This window comes from Oryza brachyantha, chromosome 8 (genome assembly GCF_000231095.2).
Source record: "Oryza brachyantha chromosome 8, ObraRS2, whole genome shotgun sequence".
In the NCBI taxonomy this organism is placed as follows: domain Eukaryota; kingdom Viridiplantae; phylum Streptophyta; class Magnoliopsida; order Poales; family Poaceae; genus Oryza; species Oryza brachyantha.
This window is the reverse complement of record NC_023170.2, coordinates 17,373,513-17,398,609: the sequence shown is the minus strand read 5'-3', so window position 1 is coordinate 17,398,609 and position 25,097 is coordinate 17,373,513. Positions and strand designations below refer to the sequence as shown.

Here is a 25,097-nt window from a genome sequence, read left to right as displayed (position 1 = left end):
GGAATTTTTCCATGACAATATATGTACAGTACTGTATACTCTACTACTACTAGTGTACATCATTGGTCAGCGTATGTTGCCTGTCTCATTCATCATCTACACTGTATGTATCATCACTTCCTACATTGTACAAACAATGCTACTTCTTCTACTACTACTACTACTGCATTGCTGGTATATTCAGTAGATGGGGAGTGAGAGAATGTCAGCTGTCTGAAAATGCAAGTGCATATGCATCACAGCTCTGAATTTCTGATTGATTGGCTGAATAATTGGGGGCCAATTATTAGCCATCTGCCAGGGAAGGGTAGTTAGCAATTTGGATGCACTCGCCTGCATAAAACTATGTGCTCTCTCCTCCATGCTTTGGACCGGCCGGATTAGTGTACGTTCCATGGCTCAAAAGGCTCTATCTCTGCACTTGTTTAGCAGCTCTGTTTGGTCAGCATGACAGGTAGTATTCAGTAGTAGGAGTTGTTGTTGTTGTTGTTCATAAAACAGAGCGGTGGGCAAAGAGACAGGAGACGCCAATAATACTGAGCTTGTGGGGTTTGTGTAAAGTTGGATGCATACTTTCATTCATGTGATGGCCAGATCAGCCTATCAATTGTCAGTTGAGCAGTTGAGTGGTGCAGCAGCAGCAGCAACAACAACAACAATCCTGCTATACTAGTGTACTCTTGTTAAGAGTATGATCTTTCTGTCCCTTCTTTTCAGCTGGCACCAATGACATGATCACTGCATAACTTAAATTTGTGTTTGTTCCATGCTAGCCCATCCCTCCGTTCCAAAACAGTATAAGCATTTTTAGGCTATGTTTACCTAAACGAAATGCATCTTCAGAAATGCTTATATTTTGCAGCAGCTAAGTACAACAGTAGTGTTGAGAGGGAGCAAGCCAAAAACGAGGAGCTCAACATTTGCATCATGAGCTCCTTTTGGACAATCTACTTGGGTTGGTGTGCATTGTGTACCTGTGTGCACAAGCAGTAATTGGTGTTGTCCTGACTCCTGAGGTTTTCAGTCATGCAGAGGCAGCAGAGATCGATACCTTTCTTCAGAGAAGGCACAGAAAGAAAGGCAGGGTGAGTTGGAAGCTTCATTTGATGCCCAGCTAGGCCAGGATCTCCCTAGGAAAGAGTATTAGTACTAGCAGCAGCAGCTCAATTTGGTACGACAAAAATTATTACTAAAGAAAAAAAGAAGTTGCTTGTAACCTATAGTAGCATAATCGTATCGGCTTCACGTTGTACTTCCGCCATCAATTCGTTTGCAGATGCGTGGTCGCTGTCCGCGGCCGAATCTGCTCGTAAACTTGACACCAATGGCTGGCTGTCGACGGCGACAATGCAACTTATAAATTTGACATCGAAATCTCGCCTCTGAATATAAGAACAAATCAGATCAATAGCGTCAGTTTAGTCGTCAAGTACGGGCGGCTCCTCCCTGTGCCTTCCTTTGCTTGCACATTTTCGTGCAGATCAAAAGCAACCAACTTTCGTCCTGAACACACGCACACACACCTGCCGCTGCAAGCGTTTCTGAATATATATATATATATATATATATATATTTTGGGGTGAGGATGGAGTATAGTAGTCGGTGGCGTCTCAACAGCTCGGTAGGTGTGTGAGAGGAAACGTCGCATTTGACTTGTGAAGCTGGTCATTCCTTTTGGCCTTTAGATTAGATGAGATCTGTGTGCACTGGCTGGCCTGCTTTACCTGCCACTGATGTGTGAAGTTTCTGCTAATTAATCAGGCTTGTTCATCACTGGCAGGAAAAACTAAAACGCACCCACTACTAGCTGCAGCCCTGCAGCTAGTCAATGGTGATTAACAGTACCATTTGCCCTTGCAGCATGTGAAGGGCGAACCATTTGATGTATACAAATACTCAAGTCAAGTTTTGGAGCAAATACGATGGCTGCATGATGGAAATGCATTGTCAACGTATGAATCTTCCTGTAATTATATTCACTGTTCAGAGCTAACACATGCAGATTCAGTCATCTTCTGCAGTGTCTTTGTTTTGGATTTTTGACAGATCTTCTGCCATCTATAGGAGTACTGTAGTAGTCAGTCAGTCGTCAGATGCATTGCAACTTTGCAAGCCAAGAATTGTACTAGCATATTCCATATCATACAATGTATTCAGTGACAGAGAAGCATGCGATTTTGACTGTGCATCGTAGATGCAGAGGCAGAAAATTGTACTACTGAATACTGATTAAATTGAGGAGGACCTGGACAACGAGAGTGATGAAGATGGGAGGGGCTAGCTAATGGCTGTCTGTCATCCATGATCCGAATTCTGCTATCTGTACATACATAGCAAGCTAGAAATTGACTAAGGATGGTGTTGGTGTTAGCCACACGTTGCAGGCTGCAGTTGCTCTCCACATGATACGAACAGTGGAGTATAGATCACTGGATTGCCTTCAGCCATCGAGTGCTTTGTGGACTCTCCATTGTGCGGACAGGCTGCAGCAAGCTCCTATCTTTTCACTTTTCACTTTTAATTATGTTTATATGTTAACATTTAAATTTTTAACCTTAAAATTGAAATAGATTTTAAGATTTTTTTCATCGTAATTTATTTTTCAGCCTTAATTTTTATATCACTAAGAACACACACACATATATATATATATAAGTTTTATTAACAACTTTTTATTACAATTATGTGGTTTTATTTTTTATATGTCAAAATTTGAATTTTCAACATTAAATTTGAAGTATCTTTTGAGAACTTTTCAATTGTAGTTTTTTTTTCAACATTGATTTTTAAATCCCTAAGAACACATATATAATAGTTTTATTAACAAATTATTTTTTATCTGCAAATATATGATTTAACATTTTTTTCTAAATAAAGCAATCACCCCCGTTGTAACAGAGGAAGCACCAGTTGTTGACGACTCCAACATCTCGACGAGCTTGCTGGTGTCGGCTTCCCATGGACCAATTTTAGCTGTAACTGACTTGGGCCCTGCACCATGCAATTTTCTGTCAGTTTGGCCCAGACCAAGTGGCACCCTATGTGTAGACCGGCTGTTTCTGGCCTACCTGTTTTTTTTTTATCTGTGGATCATTCCTGGGCCCGTCTATGAACACCAGCAAAACAACACTGGTAGGAAAAGGTCCACCAACTATGTATCGAGTTTAATTCGCATCCCTCTATCCGTCAATCACTAAACTGTGTGAAGAGCATTCCAAATTTCTAAAACTAGCACAAATCGAGTCCCTTGATAGTATTGAGAATTATTTGGACCAATATGGCTTGTTTAACTTGGTCTATATCCTATGTGGCGTTGATCTTGGTGCTTATGTGACGTCGGAAAGAAAAATTTAAAAACTAAAAAGAAATATGTGGGACTCACATGTCATCTCCTCTGCCTCCTGTATCCCCCCTTCTCTCCCTTCTTTCTCTTCGTCACCTTCTATTCTAGCGAGGCAAGTGGCGATCAAATTGCAAACCAACATCGTATGTGTTAAGGGCAGTCATGAGGGGTGACAAAGATTGTAGTGATGGGGTGGGTTGAATCTTGGCATGATTTTGAGGAGGCGTTAGCCTGGGAGAGAAGGTAAGGTGAAGGGATGGGACCTATTGTATTTTTTATCTTTTTATGTGACTGACGTGTGCTCTCCACATATTTTTGTCTTTTTGTGTGACTGACGTATGCCCCCCCCCCCACATATTTTTGTCTTAGTCTTTTATTTCTTCTATTGCCATAAGTCAAACAAGCCATGTAGCTGCCACACCATCCTAAACCGCTCTCAATACTATCGAGAAACTTGATTTGCAATAGTATTAGAAGTCGAGAGACACATGTTATACCCGATTTTGCGGTGGGGGGACACAAATGAAACTCAAAGGGATTTAAAGTGAACTTTTTTTCCAAACTAGAATCATAGCCCACCCAAACAGAGGAATGAGTTATTTCAGCCCATGAAGTCATCGCTGGCCCATTCTCTCGGGCCGTGTTAGCCACATGCACATCCCTCAGCTCTTGTTTGGCTTCAGTGCTTCCAGTGGCGAATTCAAAACAAAAATTAGCAGAGATACAATACGTACTAATTATCTAATTTATATATTTGTACACTAATTAATATGATATAATTTAGTAAGAATAGGATAATTTATCCGGGGTCCAAGTGTATATAGGATCGGCCACTGAGTGCTTCACCTCGCAACTTCTAGCTTCCACTTCCAGGTGTGTGCACTATGCAGACAGCAGTAGCACTGCTGCTTCAAGTGTCCCATTTGTGCAGCAATCTTGGTGAAACAGTGGCAGCTGCCTGCACACAAACATGCACAAATGGCTAATGGCTGGTGGTCGATCAGTGGTGCATGGTGGCATGTGGACCAGTACCACACATCGTTGCCATGTAGCCCTACACTGTGGCCATTTCTCCTTGAGCCCAAGAAAATTGAACAAAAAGGTTGGATGCAGCTAGCGAGTGGATTGGATATATAGCTCATTGTCAAAAGCCTAAAATACCACCTTCTGAATGATGCAATGCGTGACCAATCTTGTTACGAATCATGCTGCAACAGAGGCGACAGACACCCAACAAATTGAACCAAAGCCATGGTCATGGGGCTCAGATCTGGTCGAGTACTGCGATGCCGATCGATGCGTCCAAACACTGCACTGCCCTAGCCTGATTCCGCCGGCAGGATCGCCTGTTTGCATCAACATGCACCGTGCATGATCATGCCAATTTGCCAATGCAATTGCGAGCAGGTCTCTCGATCGATCGGCCTAGCTGCTGGCTGCTTCTTTCTGATTTGCACATTGCAGTGCAGTGCAGTGTGCATGGATGGACGCAATGCAAGCATTCTGTTCAGTCTGATCAGGAAGGCCATCATGCATGTGCCTCCAGAAAAGCAGCTTCTCTAACTAACCAGGCCTGTTCATCCATCAGAGGCCAGCTTGTTATCATGGGCCTCTCTCTCTTTCCGTGCCCTCCTACCGACTGTCTGCTCTGCTTACATCTTGTGCTGCATCGTTTATCTGACGTGAGCTTGCCTTCTTCTGATCATGCAAAGATTTATTACAACGCCATGCACTCAACATGGGAGACTAGCCTATATTTGCTCATAACTTGTGCAGAAATTTGGAAAAGAAAAACGGATATGACGAAAATTCTGGCTATCTTGATCTAATTTGGATGTCGCAAGAAGAACACCAACCATGAAAGTAAATTAAAGCTCATGATATCCATTCTGAATGAATGATCGATCTGCAGCTAAGATCGACATATTCAGAGTGATCCAAAGCAGCGACTATTTGCTGGCCTTTTTGTCACAGTGAACTTTTGCTGGTCCGTCACCTCATCGGTCAATCGGGCAAGGACGAAGGAAGCATGCATGCAGCAATCATTTCTTGCGTCCTGGACTTGATCATTGCTGCTAACTGCTGCTGCTGCTCGATCCATCTCCAACTTTCTCAAACGAGGTGGGCTACTAGGCAACAGCCAGATCTATCAGAATTCATCGATCCATGGCCATGCATGCGTGCAGAGATAAATTAAAGTGAGGAGACCGACTAACAAGAAAGGGATCACCTTTAATTAGTTTTTGGACTGAACAAAGAACACAATTACGTTTCACTTCACTTGGCAAACTCTGATTGATCGATCAGATGTGGACAGAGGCCGGGCCTTGCACTTGCACTTGCATTGCGCCCACGCACGCCACGAATATGCCGCCCGGATTAGACGCACCTAACTGAACAATTACCCAAACAGTGCAGGGATCCATAACCAAAACAAAAATGTGATGACAAAGTGACTGATTACCGCCATGGGATTGCACATCACATCGCCTTTAATTCTGCATCACTTGGCACAGCATTCACATATCATCAGCGGTAGCTAGCTAGCTTATCAAGAGCCTAATTAATCATGCTCTCTCTCTCTCTCCATCGTGCAATGAACCGGGGATTAAATCAAGGCCGATTTCTGCATATCAGATTGTTCGTCAGTCTAAGAAGATCGATCGAGGAGGAGGCCATGCATGTTTGCTTTTTTTTTTCTAGATGGAAGAAACATTTAATCATATAAATGGGCAGGCATTCACCTCCTGTTGGTGTAACTGCATCTGCAGCTCGCGTTAGCATCATTCATGCGCAGAGATCGACAAACGGACAAAGGCGATTGTAGCATCAGATGTGGTAGCAGACCAGCACCCAGCGATTCAGACCACATCGATCGTCACCATGGCCAGATGCATGCATGCCTTACCGGCCTCCGCTCTTCAATGGATGACCAACTAAAATACGTACACTCAAACCCCAAACTGTTAAATCATTTGTATGTAGATTAAATAAGTTAGGATTATCATAAAACATACTTTCATTTGGTTATATTTTTAACTTGAAAATTTTACGGTCTTTTAGAAAATACATAAAATTTTTATAGTAAAATTATTCGAATAAATGGAGGGAGCTACTAGGGCCATGTTTAGGATGCTTCTGACAACTGCAATTTTTCACAGAATCTTAAGACATCAAAAGCAAGAAACTACAGCAAAAAATTCTAAAAGTTGTATTCTCACTGACTACTTTTCAGAATCTAAAGCTCACCAAACACATTTTAAGTTTTTATAATAGAAAATATGGTACATTCAAGTAACTTTTTAGAGATAATAGAAAAAGCTATTTCTAATAAGTTATATACACATATAACGAGAAAAAGTAACAATGAAACATATACATTAAAAACTATGTCGATGTCCAAAATATCAGGTAAAAGAGAACTGATGCAGTAGTATATCAATTGGACCACAGCCTCTCGCTCCTCCAGTGCAAACCGTATGTTCATAGCTCCTATCCCCCGCAAGAAGTCAAATTAATTTGCAAGTGAAGCCAGCTAGTATCTCGTACCGTCTCACTTTCAAGTATAGGCAGCTTCATCGTAAGAGGACATGGGTGTTTAGATGGGGCTAAAATTTTTAGCCCTATGTCACATCGGATGTTTGGACACTTATTATAAATATTAAACGTAGACTAATTATAAAACTAATTATAAAATAAGAGCTAATTTGCGTGACAAATTTTTTAAGCCTAATTAATCCATAATTAGAGCATGTTTACTGTAGTATCACATATGCTAATCATGGATTAATTAGGCTTAATAGATTCGTCTCGCGAATTAGTTCAAGATTATGGATGAGTTTTATTAATAGTCTAAGTATCCAAACATCCGATAATACCAGAGAGTAAAGTTTAGTCCCTTGTTCCAGACATCCCCTTAAGGGCCTTAGAGGATATATATGGAAAATCAACAATGCATTATTGCAGGTCATGACATGTGCAATCCTATCGCAACTAAGAATGTTTTAGCCAAAAGAGCTACTCTCTCTCTATTATCGCCTTGAGCAAGTATTTGGGTATATACTGATCAATAGGATGTTTGCAAGAATTTTTAAAGAACATGACTATTGGAACAGTATATTTGACTGGGACTTCTTAAATAAAATAAAGCACCGGCAAAAGAAATGTCTTGTAAACATATTGGAAGCAATACCTTTCTGGAAAAAAGAAACTCAAGGCCAATCATGTAATTCAAAGCGCTTTCTAGGGAGATTTCTGATAAAAAAGTTCTTTTTTGAAACACATGATTCAGTAGAAACAATAAAAAGTAGAATTTCGATAGAAATGTACACAAATGATTGGAAAATATAGAAAAAATACAAGAATAACTATCTAATTGGATCACATAAAAACACAACACTCAGCGAAGAGTAATGCCTCAACGGAAAGTTTTCAAGAAGTTGGACCTCATACTAGCTCCAAATCTCACTCCCGAGCCATTTCAAAGGAAATCCATAGGATCTTTTGAGTCACGGTCCTTTGTTTCAGATGGCCAAATAGGAATTTTTTCTATATGATTGAAATGACCTTGACGAAGATTGGGCTGTCAAACTAAATTATCATGTCATTCTTGGGTTCACATCTACCGTATCATTTACGTTGTGATCCTTTTCAAAACTTATTTTGTAAATAGATTCTTAAAAAAAACTTAGTTTAATAAACCCTTTTCTCAACACCTAGGTAATACTGGTGCCGAGGTTCGAACGTTTCAGGACCATTAACGCTACGTTGACACCCTCAACTCTCGTGGAAGCTAAGTGATGAAGTGGAGGGGTCGGCGCCAAAGAGGCTGACGTTGAGAAACTATTTATAAATAATTTATTTACAAATTAGTCCTCGGTGCCAAAAATATTGTGATCACCCATGGCCTATTTATAAAATAATTCATTTACAAATAGCTCTTCAACACCAATAAGATTGACGCCAACCCCCTTCATGTTAGTAGCCATGGGGTGAGGGTGTCGGTGCCACCATCATTGGCATCGAGAAATTGTATGTCGACGTTAATGATGCCGGCGCTCATAAAAAAAGTTCATTTCTGGGATAAGTTTTTCAAGGATATATTTATAAAATAAGTTCTCAAAAAAGACTAAACTGTAAAAGATACACTTTAGGCCTAACAACTCGGAGTACACAGTAGCATGGAAAACTTCCATGCCAAACTATTAGAAGCCTGTCAGTCACTATGTCAGTATGGTAAACCATGAACCTGACGCTATTATTGTTGGGCTTAGGACATACCTACCTGTGTTGTATCATCAACATTATAGCTAGCTTGGCCTTGCTACGCATGTAGTAGTGTACAATAATATTAGTACCAACGTGACAAATTCAGTTGGATTAGACATATGAGCCACAGCAACATATAGACAGGGCTCACCTACACTGTTCTAGCTCGTCCTAACTCCTAACAACCTGCAAATTGGGTGCCACCGCACGAGGGATAAGAGGAGGTAGATCTATCTATGGAGAAAAAGAAAGCAGCCTTTCCTCAATCGAGATCGACATGGATAACATTACTGCTATCTTTTTTTAAAGAACTTACTGACCACTATAGTGAGATGACTTTTACTCCTATCCTTTCTTTTGTATCTCGAGATACCGGTACCTCGCGATACTAAATTATTTCTGATCGTTGGATCCAATAATACACATCCTACTTAGCTAGATTCAATGGTGAAAAACGATTTAATACCTCAAGGTACTGGTATCTCGAGGTACAAAATAAAGGATGAGAGTAAAACTCGTAGTAAGATATTTAGAATTTGCTTGGCTGAGTTTTTTTTTGGTGTAAGCCAAAAAAAACTACCGGTGCTTACTTGCAGTATTACTGCTAAGATTAGTATTATCGTGAACGGGGAGCCCACCGCTAATTTATGAGTTATACTGTTAGTAAAAATATTAAATTAATAGTATTTGATATTGTAATATAAACAAATACAATCCATTAAATTAGAAAAAAAACAGTTTAGATTGATTTTATAATAGCATATAACACCTCTTAATTTAGAGCACGACTTTTATAGTGTACTCTTGGTGGTTTAAAATTCAAGAATGAAAAACATATTACGGTGAACATAAAAAAAGCGATATTACTTTTAACTTGTATTTGGTTGCGACTTATAACCTGCTGTTAAGAACGCAATCAGCAAGAACACTCCATTCTTCAGTTCTGACAGTTCTGTACTTCCATATTCATAATCATCATCATCAGAAGGCAGGACAGCACTATTGCTCACTGAAAATATGACAGCCAGTGTTCACTGAATGCCATCTTGCAGATAATTCAGAAATGAGATCAGGAATCAGCTGGCTGGCAGGCAGGTAGGTAGTGGACTGGAGTGGACTCTGATGGGGAAAAAGAAAGTTCAGTCAGTGCTGGGGCATGGCTATCCAGCAGACTCTCCCATTTCATGGGAACATAGCTAGCCTGCGTGTCTCATCCCCATTGTATCTCTGCGCCATTTTTTCTGTACCGAATGCACAGCCCGATCCAGGCAAAGATCGATGAAGGTTGTCACTGAAAAGAGAGGATAAGAAAGCTGTGCAACCACCGGTCCAGTCCATGTGTGCATCGATCCCAAATCCTAGTGGAGGAACAACTTATGCAGATCCTTTGCCTTACAGCATGTCATACTTACTAGTGACAAAGACTGAAAGCTCTCTGTCTCACATCATCATACATCTACACTTTGCTAAACTGTTTTTCCTACTGGGCTTGCTGTCTTAACAAATACTGCATGCAGCATGGGCCTCATAAATTGTGTACGCAGAGATCATGCTATACAAAATTTAGCACCTACTACTACACTGTCATTCATGTCATTTTCAGTCATCTGAAGCAATATAGTGGCATTACCTGCTTGAGAGGAATCTTCAGGCTGCTATCAGCCTATCAAACTGGCAATAATCTTGGCTCAGGTAACTTCACATGGAGACCTCCTCACCGGGCCTAATTGGCCTTCCCCCGAATAGAAGATGCAAACTAACCAGGCATAGGATTCACTGAAAATTCGCACGTTTCCAAACAGCTCTTTCAGATTAAGAGATGTTCAATCAGTCTGCAGCCCAATGGTATCTGACATTTTCATGACAAGTACCGTATGTTCGGTGTGCATTGCTATCATGGAGTCCAATAGATTCAATCCACAACATATCAGAAGACAGTCACTTGGTATTTTGACAGTACCATGAAAGGAAAGAACTACAAACTGTATACTTGAGGAAAAGCAGAGAGCATAATAATGGCTGTGTGTTCGTTTCCCGTCACCAGTCACACTGAAATGATGCAAACCTAGCTTGTTGGCTGCCTCATCTTTTTGTTTGATCCCAATTCCTCTAATGATCATGTTTCTTGCTCCAAGGTATCTCTATGCTGACTCTGAAAAAAGAAGTACCCTGCATGACAATTTCTGAATATGTTTCCGGATTTTTCACATACTTTTGTTAGCTCTGCCTGGATGGTTGACTAGCATAAATTGGTTCAGGTGTCTCTAATTGTATTGCAGAAGTCCTCATGTAAACATGGATCCGGCCATCTAGTTGCACGCTATAGGATTTGAGCAAACATGGCTACATAGTATACTTTTTCTGTAGAAAAATGTTTGATGTATTCATTTGTATATGATGAAATGTCTCTGTCCCGGAAATGGAATTATGCTCAAGTGCTAAAAAAACCACTGAAACAAATTCTACAAAATATATTGCATATTTTGTAACCAAAAGGTTATGAAACCCACTTTATTAGAAAGCATACCAAAAGTTCTGAAATACAACGCTGGCACAGTAAAGGTCCTATGACAGGTTCAGGTAAAGGCAACATTCAGATGCCAGAAAAGACATCAACTCTTTGTAAAAGAGCTATAATTGTTGATCAGGAACTGGAGCAATGTATCCAAGTACAAATACAGATTTCAGAATTCAGATTCAGGTTAACTGTACACAGAAGGATCTTGGCTGGCTGGCAAAGTGGCAATGAGTAATCAATTGACAGCTCCAGCTTTTGTTCATGGCTTCTGATCCCTTCGTCCCAAAATATAAGTATGTCTAGTACTGATTAATGTGATGGCATAAATAGATCTAGTCTATTAGATTAGAAAAAAAATAAGCGGTTTAAATTAGTTCTAGTTCAGCCTCGGCCAGCTTCAAACGGCTTCTGTTGATTCGTTTTTTCCCTTGTGTTGTGTTCTCTGTTGTATTTTGTCCCTTTTTCCCCAACATCTTAATGAAATTTGGCTTGGCCGATCTTATGCTAACCCGGCTAAATTAGTTCTACTTATACTACTAGTGGAGAGCAGTGTAAAACAACTAAATTGAAAATCATTTGTTACTTGAGGGAAAGGTGTCAAACTTAGACGTGATTAAAATTCCGCAAGAATTTCATATCCACCTATCATGGCTTGGTTCCTACATAGACAGTGCTCCTGTCCCAAACAAGTCCATCTGAAAATGCAGAATCTTCAACTGAATTTATCAGCAGGAAGCAACTTACATGTTACTATCATCCAAATAGATTAATCCAATCCAAACGGGGAAAGTTTAATGATCTATGGAGCAATTAATCTACTCTTTCAATCATCACCTCACCATTGGCGGCACAACATACCTGAAGAGAAGGACATGGGGACTTCAAATGAAAACATTTTATCTACTCCCAGGGAACAGAACATGTATAACCTGACGAAAATCATCAATCTAATTTATTACTCCCTCCGTTTTAGGTTACAAGTTGTTTTGACTTTGATCAAAGTCAAACTACTTTAAGTTTGACTAAGTTTATACAAAAAGTAGTAACATTTACAACCCAAGACACATATATTATGAAAGATATTCAATTATAGATTTAATGAAACTAATTTGGTGTTGTATATGTTGTTGTATTTGTCTACAGATTTAGCCAAACTTGGAGTGACTTATACCTGAAACAGAGGGAATACCAGTTAAGAGACTTAAAACCTCTCCTTTTTTTCAAATAAAAAATTTGAATTTTAACCAATAAATAATTATAAAAATAGAAATCTAGGAGAACCCACTTGATGGCCGCAACTATAAATACTTCCAAAGCTCTCAACTTCCCAAGCATCACTCCTCCATAACATCCTTAACCATTTGCAGCAAACAAAACGCCATTGATAGGGTAAGCAAGCAGCTTCTGAGCTAACGGCCATTAGCTGTACACCACCACCAGCATTGCATTTACATACATACAATGTGTCACTGCTCCAAGGTGGCGCAGTGCCACCAGCCGCTGCTCCCGCCACCGGAGGCATGCCCGGCTCTGCATGACCGGCCGAGGTCAGCGCGCGGCGGCGGCGCGATCGGCGAGGTGGCGTCGATTGTGCGGCTCGCGATGCCGATGGTCGGAGCTGGCCTGCTCATGTATATGCGTTCGATGGTGTCCATGCTCTTTCTTGGCCGGCTTGGCAGTCTGCCGCTCGCCGGCGGCTCCCTCGCGCTCGGCTTCGCTAATATCACGGGGTACTCGGTGCTGTCTGGGCTCGCCGCCGGCATGGATCCCGTCTGCGGCCAGGCGTTCGGCGCCGGGCGCACGTCTGTGCTGACGGCGGCGCTCCGGCGCACGGTCATGCTGCTCCTCGCCGCGTCCGCGCCCATCAGCGTGCTCTGGCTCGCCATGCGCCGCGTCCTCGTCGCCACCGGCCAGGACCCCGACATTGCCGCCTGCGCCTACGAGTTCATCCTCTGCTCGCTCCCGGACCTCGCCGTGCAGTCCTTCCTCCACCCGCTCCGCGTGTACCTCCGCGCGCAGTCCATCACGCTCCCGCTCACGTACGCCGCCGCCGCAGCGCTCGTGCTCCACGTCCCGGTCAACGTCCTCCTCGTGCAAAGCCTCGACCTTGGGATCCGCGGCGTCGCGCTCGCCGCCGTCTGGACCAACCTCAACTTCTTGCTCTTCCTCGTGGCGTACGCCTACTTCTCCGGTCTGATTCATAGCGACGGCAATGGCGAACCGGCCGCATGCGTGGTGACGGCCGGCGAGGAGGGCGGCGCGACGACGATGGAGTGGCGGTGCTTGGTGACGCTGTCCATGCACAGCTGCATGTCGGTGTGCTTGGAGTGGTGGTGGTACGAGATCATGGTGCTTCTCTGCGGCGTGCTCGCCGACCCGAAGGCGGCGGTGGCGGCGATGGGGATAATGATACAGACCACGTCTCTGGTGTACATCTTCCCGCACTCCCTCAGCTGCGCCGTGTCGACGCGCGTCGGCCACGAGCTCGGCGCGGGGCGGCCGGAGCGCGCGCGCCTCGTGGCCCGCGTCGGGCTCGTCTGCGGCGCCGCGCTCGGCGTCGTGGCGTGCGCGTTCGCGGCGTCCCTGAGAGGCGTCTGGGCGCGGGTGTTCACCACCGACGCCGCCATCCTGCGGCTGGCGTCGTCGGCGCTGCCCATTCTCGGCGCGGCCGAGCTCGGCAACTGCCCGCAGACGGCCGGCTGCGGCGTGCTCCGCGGCAGCGCGCGGCCGGGGAAGGCGGCGAGGATCAACGCCTCGGCCTTCTACGGCGTCGGCATGCCGGCCGCGCTGGCGCTGGCGTTCTGGCCGGCGCGGCTCGACTTCCGGGGCATGTGGGCCGGCATGCTCGCTGCGCAGCTGGTGTGCGCGGCGCTGATGCTGCTCGCCGTGCGGCGCACCGACTGGGACGAACAGGCCGTCCGCGCGCGCGAGCTCACCGGCGCCGTCGCCATCGCCGCCGTTGTCGTTGGCGATGGCGACGTCATCAAAAGCGACCATGCAGAGCCAGCCAAAGCAAACGCAGACAGTGGCTTCCTCGTGGTGACAGTGCTAAGTTGATTGCACCACATTAATCATTCATGGAGTATTCTTGACTCCTTAAAATTCGTTTTACCTTTTGGTTTTCTTTTGAGCATCCATTGGAATATTTAGGTATTGAAACCATGGATATTTGGATGATGCATCCTATTAATTAATTTTTTTTCCTCTTCGAATTATGTACATAGAGAGCTGAGAAAATTTTCTGGCCAAGCTAAGATTGTTGTGTACTGTGAGCTATGAGCAGTGAGTTGCACAGATCAGGAGCACAGTGATGTGACTGTGTTCAGTGTTCATCACACGTGGCGCCCTCACAGTATTTTGGCCAAATCTGGCTAGCTAGTACTATTTTTGAGGCCAAATTAACTATTGTATATAGTGATTAGGCCATCTCAATCTAAGTTTTGTAGACACGATTATCTAAAGTGATATGTCATCTAAAAATCTTTGAAACTAAGATAAAATATTCATTTCTCAATGCATAGTTTCATCTATTGTTGTTTTCTAGGTTACAAGTAAGACACAAGCTGTCTAGGTAACTGTGCATACAAGGTTTTATCTCATAAAACTCATTTAATCAAAAATCTATCTATTGTTTATGAAACTCTCAGACCTATACTATTGCCTGTGACAGGATTGTTTGACATTCATCATCATCTTTTTAGTGTGCATTGCATGCATGCAACCTCCATGGCTAATCACCTTTTGATTTGGAATGACCCGTGTGTCTTTTGCATCTATGCATGGCCAGGGTAATCTAATCTATGAGTTAAAGACGCAACCGAGTTTGAAGTACATTTCAGTCTGATCATTTACATCACCAATTATTTTGCTGAATGATTATGCCAAATCCGACAGGCAAATCCGTTTCTTGTCGGTGTGGAAATGAGCTCTCTGATCACAACACATGCAAAACTATTTTCGTCCTCTTCAGTCAGACGAATTATGTGCGTCAAAGTACAGTCGTTAAGGCTGATCACCACTGCCTTGTCAAAGATTTTTTTTTAAAGGTGATTTAAATGTACTAGCTAACTAGTTAGCTAGCTAGCTATCCCTGTCAGCAGAACAGGGAAGAGCTAGAGGTTTGCTGATTGGAGCCTGCACAAAACGCTGTTTGGGATTCCTCATCAGGAGACAGCTCAAAATCCTCTGCTGATTGAAGCATATTATAACATCAATCACACCAACATGTACAGACACATGGTTAAGCCTTTTTTTTTTCTTGCCTTATTGCTTTTCTACTGTACTGTGCTACCTTTTAGCTAGTTCTTGTCCTGATCAAATGATATAGAAACTGGACTGGCTTGGAGCAAAAGTGGTAGTGCTAGGTCAGAGACCAATTACCACTAAATATGTGCTTAATTCAGTTCAGTTCAGCTCAGTTTCTTTTGCTTAGCTGTAGCTCACTTGGTTTAGTTAATGACACAACAAACACACACCTAGGCTGTTTCACTGAAAGCGGCAGTGCATATAACAAAGGCAGAGATTCCTCTCCAAGTTCCAACAAAGCCGATCGATCTACGTCTTGCCTTTAAACCTAGTCAGGACACAATATGCATTACATTAGCTTTTGTCAGATATTGTTAAAAAAAACCATGCTTGGAAAAGTGCTTGCACGGGTGCCATCTAATTAATTTGATCAAATAATTAAAGTTTACAACTAGATTAGCCATAGATGCAGATATGATATATGTACTCTAGGGCCCAGCTGTGTGTGTAAAAGAGAAAGAGATTTGCTCCGGTCTAACAAAAAGTAACTCGAGGTATCAAATCGTTTTTTACCATTGGTTCTAGCTGAGTGTAGGATATGCACTGTTAGATCCAACAATTAGAAACGGTTTGATACCACGAGTTACTAGTATCTCAAGGTATTTTTTGTTACTTTTTATTGGACTGAAGCAAATCTCGAACAGAAAACTGTGCATTGTTTGTAATCCACGTAGGCAACATGGCAGCATGTACTATATATATTAATCTATGGAGTTTTTTAAGCACTTGATTACACATAAGGTTCTCGATCTACAGTATTAGACAGGTAGCTAAGTGTTGCCTTTGGTAACGATAAACAAATAAATTAATTGGTAGTGGTCCTCTCATGATATCCAAGAGCTAGCCGCAGTTTCCAATAATGTAACATAAAATTGTCCGAAAACTGTACCGGTAGCACATACTTGTAGTGTTGTGAAGTGTCCTTTCTCCTTCGTGGATGGACAATTTAGAATTAGATTGGCTATAGCTGTAAGACCAACCAAAAGGTCCTGAATAAAAAAAAATTAGATTCATTGTTGGACCCTGAATATATATAATGTTCTCAGTCCAATCTAAAATGTAAGCATATTTGTAGGATCTAAATCTTATCATACAATATAAAAATTTTTGACATTATTTACATTACTATTCAATTAATTTCACTTAAAATTCTTTTTATTTTATCCACACATGCCCTTCCAAATACATTTATTTCTTGTTTGGTAGGGTACACGATCGTATTTTCTTCGTAACCTTAATTTATTCAAAATAATTTTAAAATATTTTATTCTTTTAAGAGCAAATGGAGTATATGAAATACTCTAAAACGTACTTACGCACGAGCATGGCACAGCTCAGAGCAGTGCAGGGACTGAACTGGCGGCTGGCATAGTTAATTTCACTGGACCATATATAATTAAATGGCTGAACAGTACTAGAGCCATACAATTTGTTAACTAAGTAACTAACCAAAGTAATAAACAGATCACTGGTGCATGCATGCTGCAGCTGCTAGCTAACAATCGAGATCGATTGGCAGCTGATAAAACTTTACGAAAGGAGTTTTTTATCATCTTTAAAAAAATACTTTAAGGTATCAAAAAGTTTTAGTGCAAAATTATGATATCTCGAGGTACCAAAATTTTATGCTGAAAAATATGACATCAAGTCTCAAGATACTTTTTAAAAGACGTTAAAAAAAGTCGCAACAAAAAAGAGGCGGGCATCGATCGATCCCCTCTGTGTGCATGCACAAAATGCACGCCATGGATCCCCACGATGGCGATGACTGATGAAGGATTAACGAATTGAACACACGAGAGAGGAGAGATGAGATCAATCGATCGATCGAAGAGGCCGGCCTGCATATATTTGCAGAGATATATATGATGATGCAAGTGGGCATGTGCATGGGTGCCAGTGGTTAATATAATCTGGAGCTAATTGAAGTGTGCTACAGTTAGTGCTATGCATGCATGATGCTGTGTTAATTAGTAAGGCGGCGATGGCGATGGATCGATCGATCGATCGCTAGCTTGTCGATCTACTCCAACGGCAGCATGCATGCAGAGACGCAGGTGTATGTATATATTCATGCCTGTCTGCGTCGATCGTTCCAGCTGCAATATCCCTGCAGAGAATTGAACCATGTGTAGCCTGCATTCTTCTGACATTAATTAATCTTTCAATTCACGCAAAGGGAAACATTCAAACATACATCCATGTATTCTGAGACACCGGAAAGTATTCTAAACTCTCGAGGGGATATCCCCTCATCTATTGCATGCTACCCAAATAGTTATCAAAAAATTTTAAAAAAAATTATAAAGATAGTTTAATATAAGATATATCACTACACAAACATGCAAGTTCAGATATGACTTCTACAATTCATAACAAAAATTAAAAAATTGAATTCTGAAAAGTATACATGTACTCACAGTCATATTTGTTATTTTTGTTATAGATTATAGAAGTCATATTTCAACTTGCATGTTTGTGCACTGATATATCTTATATTAATCTATTTTCACAAAAAAATTTAAATTTTTTAATGACTATTTAGATAGCATGCAATAAACGATTGGACATGTATACATATGATCGAGAACTTGCATATATATACTCCTACTTAATTAGCATATACATATATATACATATCATATGCATGTACTCCGTATATATAAAACATGCGAGAGAATTGAAACTGATCGATGTGGGCCATTATAGCTACCTAGCTTGTGGTCTCATGTGATTGTACACTTGCATGTACTGGCAGTAGCCAGCAGTCGATCGATGACGAAACGAAGATGATCTAATTATGCAAGCTGCACTGCGCGCATATGCAGGAGGGCTGTTTTTTAGCCTCTGTTCAATGCACGTTAGCCAACTCACTCAGGGGACCGATCGAATTACGTACGGTGGTACTACCTAGGCCTTGTTCTTGTAATTTTTTTTAAAAAAAACATCACATCAGATATACGGATACATATTTAAACTATTAAACGTAATCTAATTATAAAGAAATTACAGATTCCGCCAAGATACCTTGAGACGAATCTTTTGAGCCTAATTAATCCGTCATTAGCACATGTAGGTTACTGTAGCACTTATGACTAATCACATACTAATTATAAAAGATTCGTCTTATAATTTTCTCCATAACTATATAATTAGTTTTAATGTTCATGTATATTTAATGTTCTATTTAGATGTCTAAAAATTCGATTTGATGTTTTTCGAAAAGCTTTTTAGAAACTAGTTAGGTACCTGCCTAGTGTGGGGCGCCGGTGTGCGTGCATCTATTTTAAAATAACTTTCATTATTTTTTGCATGTACCAATACTAAAATAAAATATTATTCTTTACTTTATTAAATCCTTAACGTATATAGTTGGTCTATATATTTTCAGTACATTTATTGTTTCATATTTTTTTTGTAAATTAACTCCGATGTACGTAATATAATTGTTTTAAAATAAAGTTGATGACGTTGCTGCTGCTGTAGAGTGAGTGGGTTTGTTTGTTAGATGGGGCGTCCCTGTCGCACACGAGTGGCACAGTACGTAGTTGAGGCGAGATCGATGATGCCGTTGGCTGGCGAGAGCAGAAACAAACGTGCGTCATATATAGCATCGCCATCGCATCGCATGGACCACCACCAATAATCTGTCTGTCCGACGTGCATTATAGCGGCTACCACACGCGCCATCGCCGCCGCCTCTCGTCGATCGCCGGCCTACCTAGCCAGCTACCACCGGGGTAGGCCGGCCGGCCGGCCGGAGACGAAGAAATCAGCACAACCTGCCGTCACCACACACGTGTATACTCAGCTCCGTCTATTTACATAAAGGATTTTAAATATACTTAAATATAAAGTACGTACTTATCTTTTATTTAAGAGTTTCTTAAAAAAATACCTCAAGGTAACACCCTTTTTAGAGTAAAAAATATAGTAACTTGAGATACATTGTAATTTGAGATACCAAAAATTTATATAAAAAATTTGGTACCTTGAAATACTTTTTTAAAGATGGTAAAAAACCCCTTTGTTTATATTTCTTTTTATCGTATCCCTCAACTGTTCGATCATACTAACTATATACCGCTCATTTGTATAAAAATATACTAGCCATTTCTTCTTATTTTTAATCTTTTATATCTCTTATGTACTTGGATAGAAAATATATACACTATAATGTAGGTGGCTTATCCATGCATGTTAGGATATATGTGCATGTAGCTAGGAGTAGTTAGCGCTGCGTTGCTATCTCTGGCCCTTATTATGTACCACAAGGTCCACAACACGTATACACATATACACTCCTATGTGTGCATGAGACCCAAAGAGAGACGTACACATGCAACCATGCTTAAGTACGTAGCATGAGATATCATTATTTTTTATATAAAATTTAATAACTTTTAGTATCTAAGGCATTAAGAGATACTAAATTTTATATAGAAAATAGTTATACCTCATGTTATTTATCAAGCATGATAACGTTACCATACATATATGTGCAAATCAATCATTGGCAAACGGACGGAGTACGTACTATTTCACAACCGTTCATTTGTGCGTGCATATACATATATGCAGCGTCTTAGCTAGTGTAGGCTACATGCAAGTGGCCGTCGTGTAGCTATATTTACCGGCTCTCACTACTGCTGAAAAATCTCAATAATACCGGTTGGAAATACGGTCAAACATAGAATAAAAAATAATCGAAGACATACATCTATGACTCACACTCACATAACAGTCAGAGAGTCAAGTGAAACTCACCTTATTATAACTTATAAAAACTTTGAGATATTATCATTTTGGAAAGGCTTTATCGGTGTTGAATTAGCAACCGACGCTATTCTTTCGGCACTGACAAGATGGAAGTGATCAGTGTTAGGTTACAAACCAACACGGATGTTACTCACGAAACAAAAAAAAAGGAGTAGACAACTAGATGAATCAATTAATTTATCGAGCCAATTCTTTGAGTAGTCATCCATACCACATATTTCCTGAGATCCCCCAATATAAATAAGGCATATCCAAATCAAGATCAACATTAAGAATATATCACATCACAAATCAACAACATATCAAGTCAAACATGACTCATTAATAAATATCAATAGATAGCATGCAAGTTCATCGAACCGATGAAAAAGATTAAAGAATCGACAAACAATTTCAAGCAAAACACATGTTACAGCATGGCTCATACTTAAAGAAGACGCCGCTAGTGCATTAGTCGTTGTAAACAAGGGTCGTATGAATCCCTGGCACATACAGCGCCATAGTGGCCATGAGGATGGTAGGGACATCAAGAAGGTAGTCGGCGGTGGAGGGTGGCGTAGGGACGTAGGGTGGTGAGGTCAGAGTTGGTCGGATCCGGTGGCACCCGACCTCCCGACGACCGGATGTAGCAGCCTCCGACCTTTAGGAGGCTAGATCCTGTGGTGCATGGTGAGGAGAGGCTAGATCCCGTGGTGCATGGTGATAAATTATAAAATTATTACCAATAGTTCAAAAGAGTAATATAAATATTATCGAGCTAGCATAATTTCATCAAAGTTCATGACTATAATGGGCCAATGAAAGTAAGGTATGAAAATCGACCTCTATATTGTATCGGGTTAAGCGAGGGTTATACTACTATGGGTAAAATATAAAACTCAGCTGCCATCAGTTAGGTTTTTGGGCCACGGGTGAATGTGCCCACAGGCAAAAATTAAACGCATACTCATATCCATCGGGTCGGGTAACTGTGATTTGAATACACCCACGATAAATTTGATTTTCTGCTATATGTTCACCTATCTAATTTATTGTACTGAATATATAGTAGTATAAATATGATAGATGCCGTGAGCAAATATACAGCTAGCTAAAAATGGCCCTTCGCCTGCTCTGGAACTCGTCTCTTTTGTTCTTCAAACACACATGATCAATGATAGACTGATTGTATTGACTCTATTTATTTTTGAGTACTTGTAGATATGCATGAAATATTTTCTCTGAAATTTATACGTCAGTACGTTCTGCACGCATGATTCTCGTACAAATTACATATATTCAACCATGCATCGTGCGACACTGGGTGTGTATAATACATATGTGAAGCTGACCAATCAGCTAACGTATCATCGTAGATGAATGAGCAATTTTACTATTTTTGAGAAGGTGTCAGGAGGTTGGTACCTCTTATAGCATCCCTAACAGCTCATCTAAATTTAGTCATCTATATCTTTATTTGGATGATCATCTAAACTAGTTTCTTCATATCTCTTTGTACTCCACTAGATCATTCATATATGGCATCCTCTATATTTCTTTAGAGAATGGAGAGAGATCATCCAAAAATAAAGGTTCTCTCTCCTAATATGGATGACATCTAAGAAAGATGATAGGATAGCCGTCCTGTTAGAGCTTAATTTTTAGGCTTCATCCTCTATTTTCAGAATAGATGATGGGATAAATGAGTTGTTGGGGATGCTCTTAGTATCTTAGATACTTGACAATTGGGCAGTATCCTTAGCTTTCGACCAACAGCTAGCTTCAAACATTGCATCATCCGTGATGTATTGATGTTAATTAGTTATCGCCTTATCGTGGTATATAATTAATCTCCAAACTGTTTCTCTTGGGACATGAATTCATGACTAATTCCATTCAAACAAGTAAGTTAATTGGCTACAATTTGTTACTAATATAATCATGTAGTGTGCTCTATGATTGTAGGTAGACGTAATTGCTAGAGTGGCATTAACTGGTAAATGTGGATCAGCACAATTGCATTGGTGATGAGCCGGTACAGATATAGTCGATCAGGTTACTAGTACTAAAAAGAACCATATGGCTACTTGGCTAGATGAACAATTATGCAAATCTGATCTTGTCAGAGCTTAATCTCCACATCTGTTAATTTAAGTCAATATGTTGCGTTTGGCCTCCATTGATTCCAAGAACTAACTTGGTCACAAGCCGATGCCATAATATATAATTAGTAGGTTAATTAATCAATAGGAGGTTGATCGAATATATGAACAAGATCCCCTGTAACTGGCATTGATGGTAATGTAATCTGGAGTTCCGAACTCTGTTGGATTGATAAACTAAAGCTCTTTGAGATTTGGCCTAAAAAGTAAAGATCAGAAGGCGTGTCGATCGAGATTGATCATCATCAGTACGAGGATTCTCAACATTTGCATATATATTCAGATCATGTGCCTATAGTTTAATAATGGTGACAGATCTCCTATCTATATATCTATATTGTCAAGTTGAGCATATCGGAACATGATTTACTGGTTCTGTATGATTTTGTAGGATCTGAACCCTTGTCCATAGCTTGACATAAATCGGTCACATGCATGGATGAAGCTCCCGTAACTTCTCCCTGACTTGATGGCTGACATGTGGGTCTGATGGCTATAGACCCACATGTCAGCCTCTATGTCAATGGTCTTGTGGGGAAGCAAAGTCAGAGGATCTCATTCCCACATATATCTCCTCCTCGCTTGTGAAGCTAGTGATTAAATCTAGTAGCATACAGTACTAAAAGGATCTACATGTTAGATGTTCAGTGCAGTAATCCTGTCAAGAAATCGAACTTAAGATATTGTTTTGGTAATTATTAGAGGGCCTGTTTGACACAGCTCTAGCTCCCAACTCTAACTTATCTAGAGCTGGAGTTGGCCAAACGGTCTAGATTCACCAAAAGTTGGAGCGGAGCGGGGTGAATCGCTCCAGCGTTTTGTACTAATGAGGTGGAGCGGCCAAAACGTGGCTCCACAACTCCACTCTGCAAATAATTACAGCGCCACCTATCCCCTTTCACCGAAATTACAGCAAAATGCCACCGCACTACCCCTGTCCAGCTGAACCGGTACGGGCATTCCTATCCAGTCGTATCGCGGAGAGAGGGAACAAGCGAGGCGGCGGCGATAGGGACGGCGTGCCGCGGCGACTGCGACGGCACCGGCGGCAGAGCTGCTCCCTCCCTCCGTCCTCCTCTCGGCGCACAGCGGTACGTACAGCTGCTCCGGTGCTCCCTCCCTTCGCCTCTCGGCCTCTATCCCTTCTCCTTTCGGTGCATGGCAGAGCTGCTCCCTCCCTTCTCCTCTCGGCCTCCCTCCCTTCTCCTGCCAGCGCATGACAGCATAGTTGCTTCCTCTCGCGGCAGCGCAAGTGACATTCCCTTTCGATCTGCAGGCGACGACGACGGTAGCTTTCGGTGTGGACGGGACCAGGGTGAGAGCCCCACAGTTTGGACCATGGCAGCTGCTACGGTATTTCTCCAGATCTGTATGCAAGGTATCCCCAAAACCTAGCAAACCACTTTCATTCAAATTTAGCATATGAAAATACATATGTCTTGGTTTTTGTATATGACTGAAAGTTCATACTTATCACTGAAACTAGTGTATGAGAGACTTGTGAGAGAGTACTGGTGCTACTGATGTGCTACGTTTAAACCAAAAGAGAAGAAAAAATATTGTCTCATTTTTGAGCCTCTGTTGTTGTTCTTTACCACCCTTGTATGTCACAAGGTCCTAAAAAATATTGTCTTTTGTTAGTGTTGAAGCACAAGGATTATTACAACCATAAGGACCTAAATGTCATCTGGTTTTGAGGCTTGGAGGGCTCTCTGTAATTTGTTTTGCCTTTAGTTCAATTGCAACCTTAATGTAATTTTACTGCTTTAGATAGAGAGCTTGAAAGACTCTAGCTGCAAAGGATTGATTGCTTGCTGGTGATTGATTGCTCAACTTTGGTTAATTTTTCTGGGGATTGATTGCTTGATTGTTTGTTAAAATCATGGGAGAATGACAATATATTATTATGGCTGTAGTACACCAGACATATGTATGAATTTGTACATTTCATTTTTTGCTCATGTTACTTTCATGCTGCTAGCTCACGTTATCATGCAAAATAAACTGATTTGTATCCCTTTAATTTCTGCTCATGTCATATATGGGTATTAACTATGATGTATGTTAAGTAGTAAATTTGAACATATGATATATGTTAGTATTGAAAAAAAGATTGGTGTGAGTGAGTGGATGACAGGTTTGCACGCTGGGAAAAAAGATTATTTTAGAATAAGCCACTGTGCTGAAATTTTGATAAAAAAGTACATATTTAATACTACATAAAGCCAACAGTGAAAAAACACAAGGGTAACATTGTCTATCTATCTCCTATCCTCTCTTTCAGGATTTCTGGAGCTGAGCAAGTAGCCACACTTTCAGACCACCTTTAGCTCCTAGTGGAGCTAGCTCCCACTGGAGTTAGAGTTTGGAGTTAGGAGTTGGGAGCTGGAGCTCTACTGAACATGCTCTTAAAGTAATAATAAAATTTAGAACTGTATGGGGAATAATAAAAGATGAGGAATGGGGATGGTGAGAACTACGAAGGCATCGAGAGTCATTTTTCGAGACCAATTGAGGGCCATGCAAATTGTTGGGCCTAATCGCTTCTGTTGATGGGTCAACTGGAGGCCCAACTATCTTTTGTGGCGGCCCATCATATATCTGCCTTGTGCAGCTGGCTTTTCATTTGCCGTCACAGGCTACATAGAGATATACTGCGTTCGTGCTCGTTGGATTATGAATTAGCAAGTCGTTTCTAATTGCTGTGTTAAAGTTATCCATCAAAAACAGTGTGGAGGGTATA

At 41.2% G+C, this 25,097-nt stretch overlaps 1 protein-coding gene across 1 annotated transcript; it reads left to right on the top strand.

Moving 5' to 3' along the window:
• Positions 1–12,484: 12,484 nt before the first annotated feature.
• LOC102721577 (protein DETOXIFICATION 49-like) lies at positions 12,485–14,574 on the top strand. The gene has a single exon (XM_040527123.1). It carries the CDS (start codon positions 12,591–12,593, stop codon positions 14,184–14,186), a length of 1,596 nt encoding a protein of 531 aa, XP_040383057.1. The 5' UTR covers positions 12,485–12,590; the 3' UTR covers positions 14,187–14,574.
• The last annotated feature ends 10,523 nt before the right edge of the window (positions 14,575–25,097 follow it).